The sequence below is a fragment of the Microtus ochrogaster genome, chromosome 5 (assembly GCF_000317375.1).
Source record: "Microtus ochrogaster isolate Prairie Vole_2 chromosome 5, MicOch1.0, whole genome shotgun sequence".
Lineage (NCBI taxonomy): Eukaryota > Metazoa > Chordata > Mammalia > Rodentia > Cricetidae > Microtus > Microtus ochrogaster.
This window is the reverse complement of record NC_022012.1, coordinates 73,518,482-73,521,177: the sequence shown is the minus strand read 5'-3', so window position 1 is coordinate 73,521,177 and position 2,696 is coordinate 73,518,482. Positions and strand designations below refer to the sequence as shown.

The 2,696-nt window shown below is 50.4% G+C and overlaps 1 protein-coding gene across 1 annotated transcript in view; it reads left to right on the top strand.

Moving 5' to 3' along the window:
• Positions 1 to 1,911: 1,911 nt before the first annotated feature.
• Positions 1,912 to 2,696, top strand: part of Ppib (peptidylprolyl isomerase B) — a 6,352-nt gene continuing 5,567 nt past the window's right edge. Inside the window, exon 1 of the mRNA XM_005347746.3 lies at positions 1,912 to 2,133. Within this exon, the coding sequence (XP_005347803.1) occupies positions 1,999 to 2,133 (135 nt within the window). The 5' untranslated portion in view covers positions 1,912 to 1,998. The remainder of the gene's footprint in view (positions 2,134 to 2,696) is intronic.

Below are 2,696 nucleotides of genomic sequence, written 5' to 3'. Positions count from 1 at the left end.
GCCCGAGTCTCTCCCTGAATCTAAGAACTAGTCTAGGGGCTGGAGAGATGGCTCAGTGGTTAAGAGCACTGGCTATCTTCCAGAGGTCCTGAGTTCAATTCCCAGCAACCACATGGTGGCTCACAACCATCTATAATGAGATCTGGCGCTCTCTTCTGGCATGCGGGCATACATGGACAGAATGTTATATACATAATAAATAAATAAATCTTAAAAAAAAAAGAACTAGTCTAACAGCCAGCAAATATACCAGGTCCTCCTATCTATGCCCACCACTCCTACAGTGGCACTAGGGTTAGAGCCTTAAAGTATGTCCATCATCTGCTTTTAGGTAGCTGTTGGATCCACATTCTGGTCCTCATGATTTTGCAGCAAAAGTGCACACATTCTGAGCCACCGGAGGGTGGCACAGCTCAGAAGGAAAGGGATTCTGGCAGTCGGGAGCCAGGGAATACTGAGTGTTACAGCTCGCGTGGGTGAGTGCAGGCCATGGTAAGGGTAGCAGCTTACATCCCTGATCTAGGGAAGGTTTCCACAAAGTGACAGTTCTGCTCCAGTAGGAGAAGGCTTCCCCAGCAAAGTTGTTACATTAGCTCTGCTAATGGAAGGCTTCCCTCGCACAAGAGTTACAGCCCTGCTCCACTCCTCTTTCTGACTTTTCTGGCTAAGTCGTAACAAATGCTTCTAGGGGAAGACTTCCCCAGCCAAAGTCCCACGGCGTCTATGCTCAGGCGAAAGAAGGTCTTCACCCAAACTTTGTTCAACAGATTTATTGGGAGGGAAGAATCCGGGAGAGTGACTGCCTCTACCATGGTGGAAGAAGAACCACCAACTGAACAGGCGCAGGGCTTATATTAGGGCTTCTTAGGGGTGGAATTTTCCCAAGGCTAAGGAGGATTGATTAGTTTTTCCTTGCTCAGGGATTGGTTAATTTAGTTGGCCAGGGCAGAGATGTCTGATCTCAGAACCAAACTGTTTCTTTCACTGGCCTTTTTAAGCCTTTTGGCTCTAGTCTGGGGGCCAGGGCATATTTCTTTCACCGATTCTGACTCTAGGAACAAAGCATGTTTCTTTGGCACTGTTTTTAGAGTTAGGGTGCATTTCTTTGGGTCTGGGTTGAGGCTAAAGCATTTCTTTCACTGGTTCGGGTCTCAGAACCAGGGTGGGTTTCTTTCACTGGCTCTGGCTTCAGAACCAGGATGGGTTTCTTTGGCTGGCCCTTTTACCCTACACCGCTTCTTCACCCCCCTCCTCCAATCCCTTCTTTTGAGGCATAGTTGTTTCCACGTAGTTCTTGCTTAGCACTGAACTCACTACGTAGAAGCTGGCCTCAAATTCACAGAAATACATCTGCGTCTTCCTCGCAGGCACTGGGATTGAAGGCTTGCGCTACGACGACCGGTCATGTTTGTTTTGAGGCAAGGTCTCATTCTTGCCTAAAAGGATCTGGGACTCAGGCTGATCTAGGTTCCTAGTTAACCGTGCCCAATGCTGGGATCAAAGGCGCGAGCCTCTACTCTCAGTCCCCAGGCAAGATAAATATTATAGAAGATATAGAAGGCTATGCTGTAAAACTCAGTCGCTATATTCAGCCCCTAACATTTCAGTTAAATGTGTCCAGTTTTTGAAGATGACCCCCAAATTGGGTAGTGACTGAGCTTTACACACCCTGACAGGCCGCAAGGTATGCTGGGCTTCGTAGTCTTTTTTTCTAAGACCAATCTCAAAGCCGCCTTCCGCACATGGTCTTGACGCAGCCGGAGGGGCGAGGCACAACCAATCGGAGGGTTGTAACGTGGCAGACACCCGCAGCCCCGCCCGCGGCGGCTCCTACCAATCGGAGTGGCGGCGCAGGGGGATCGTGGCCCGCTCCTCACGCAGCGAGGCCTCCCGGAGGCCCAGGTCCACCCCCGCGCCCGGGCGGCAACGCGCGCACACCGCGAGTCCACACCCTTTTCCGGTCCGGGCTCCCGCGACCGCTCTCGCTGCTGCTGGTGGATGCTGCGCCTCTCGGAGCGCAACATGAAGGTGCTCTTCGCCGCCGCTCTCATCGTGGGCTCCGTCGTCTTCCTTTTGCTGCCGGGACCCTCCGTGGCCAACGATAAGAAGAAGGGACCCAAAGTCACAGTCCAGGTCTGGGCTCTTCTCACCCGGCGAGGCCTGCCTTCCGCCACTTGCGATCCGGTCCCGGCCTAATCGGGTCTGGCTCAGTAGTTCCTACCTCAGCGCCCTTTTCCTAGTCCAGTCCATCCTTGGGTCGGCTATGACCTCTTGGAACCAGGCTCGCCCTACCCACTCAAACTAAAGAATGACCCTGACTCTCCCAGCCTCCGCCCTAATCCTGGATGCCCAACTGCCCAGCCTCAAGGAGGCCCCTTTGCACATACCCTGTCGTACCCTTCTTTTACTGTGGCCACATCCAGCTTACCGTGCTTTGCAGCAAGCACAGTAAATGTAGTTAAGCTTGCAAGCATAGTGATCTCTGTATTTTTTCCTTTTAATGTCAATTTCTATAATCTGGAGTCATTGTAAGAGCACAGATTGCTATTCTGTAATCTGAGAACGTAAAGTTTCTTAAAAATGTTACAGTATTTACTTGCTGGGGAGAGGGACTCATACGTGCCACAGTGCAACTGTTTTTGTTTTTTTTTTTTTTTTGGTTTTTTTTTTTTTTTTTTTTTTTTTTTTTTTTTTTT